The sequence below is a fragment of the Mirounga leonina genome, unplaced genomic scaffold, assembly GCF_011800145.1.
Source record: "Mirounga leonina isolate KUSES-001 unplaced genomic scaffold, KU_Mleo_1.0 Mir_93, whole genome shotgun sequence".
Lineage (NCBI taxonomy): Eukaryota > Metazoa > Chordata > Mammalia > Carnivora > Phocidae > Mirounga > Mirounga leonina.
Genome location: NW_023270854.1, coordinates 19,053,971 through 19,055,249, shown reverse-complemented (window position 1 = coordinate 19,055,249; position 1,279 = coordinate 19,053,971). Strand labels below are relative to the sequence as shown.

Sequence of the window (1,279 nt, the reverse complement as noted above, 5' to 3'; positions counted from 1 at the left end):
AGAGTGGAATCAAATATAACTTATTCACTGCTGTATACCTGCTCTTTTGATCCGTGCCTGGTGCATAAATAGGTGCTCAGTAAATATTGAGTTGAATGAAGCAAGGCATGATAAAATTATAATCTAGAAAGATTATAATCTATAACCCAGCCAATACTGGAGAGATGATGATAAAAGTATCCAGTATATCTGCAGTAAATCCAGTATATATTTCAGGAATAACTGAAAGCTGATTTCCTCTAATAAAATAAAGCATTAATTAGAAAGTCGCTTTGTGCTCTCTCGGGTCTCGCTACCAAGATGACCAAGAAAAGAAGGAATAATGGTCGTGCCAAAAAGGGCCGCGGCCACGTGCAGCCTATTCGTTGCACCAACTGCGCCCGTTGTGTGCCCAAGGATAAGGCCATTAAGAAGTTCGTTATTCGGAACATAGTAGAGGCCGCCGCCGTCAGGGACATTTCCGAAGCGAGTGTCTTCGGCGCCTATGTGCTTCCCAAGCTGTATGTGAAACTACATTATTGTGTGAGTTGTGCCATTCACAGCAAGGTAGTCAGGAATCGCTCTCGTGAAGCACGGAAGGACCGAACACCCCCACCCCGATTTAGACCTGTGGGTGCTGCCCCACGACCTCCACCAAAGCCCATGTAAGGAGCTAAGTCCTTAAGGACTGAAGAAAAGCTGTTCTCCAGAAAAAAAATAAATGGCGATTACACATCAAAAAAAAAAAAAAAGTCGCTTTGTGGTCCCACTGACAGTGGAGGCATGTGAGTTGTATATTGGAGAGTATTTGGAAGTTGCTTGGGCTGCCAGAGCAGGGTGCATGGCCAGAGGGCAGTGGAAGATGGGATGGAGGAAGCGGGATAAGGCATCTTAGGTCTCTGGAGGTACCCCTCACACTCTCTAAAGCACTGATTTACCCACAGGGTTTCTAGCCAGCAGGGTTTATGTCCCAGGATGTTTCTGTGGCTGAACCAGTACCCACCACCTGGGTACTTCAGGAACCCATTTTCCATCATTTTGTGGACATCAGTAAGTTTTCTGATACCGTCAGGAAAATGTATTCTGAATGTATCTCCATATAGTTTCTGAAACAAAAGTTTGTTGAAAGAAAGTCACCTAAACAGTTTTGATTAGGAATTAATATTGAGTATCCAGTCTATCAGAGAAGGTTTGGGGTTCTTGGTGCCAGGTATCATCAAAAATAGGAAAAGAACTGCATTATTGAGGTAGGATTCATCCTTGTCTGAAGCTATAGGGCAGAGTCAAAAACCCCTATCTT

At 43.9% G+C, this 1,279-nt stretch overlaps 1 protein-coding gene across 1 annotated transcript; it reads left to right on the top strand.

The window, feature by feature from the left end:
* Nucleotides 1–273: 273 nt before the first annotated feature.
* LOC118004744 (40S ribosomal protein S26-like) lies at nucleotides 274–731 on the top strand. Its single transcript, XM_034996283.1, has one exon. It carries the CDS (start codon nucleotides 301–303, stop codon nucleotides 646–648), a length of 348 nt encoding a protein of 115 aa, XP_034852174.1. The 5' UTR covers nucleotides 274–300; the 3' UTR covers nucleotides 649–731.
* The last annotated feature ends 548 nt before the right edge of the window (nucleotides 732–1,279 follow it).

Bases quoted from the DNA above. Each gene is read 5' to 3' on its own strand.
- LOC118004744 (XM_034996283.1), top strand. From the start codon at position 301: ATGACCAAGAAAAGAAGGAATAATGGTCGTGCCAAAAAGGGCCGCGGC.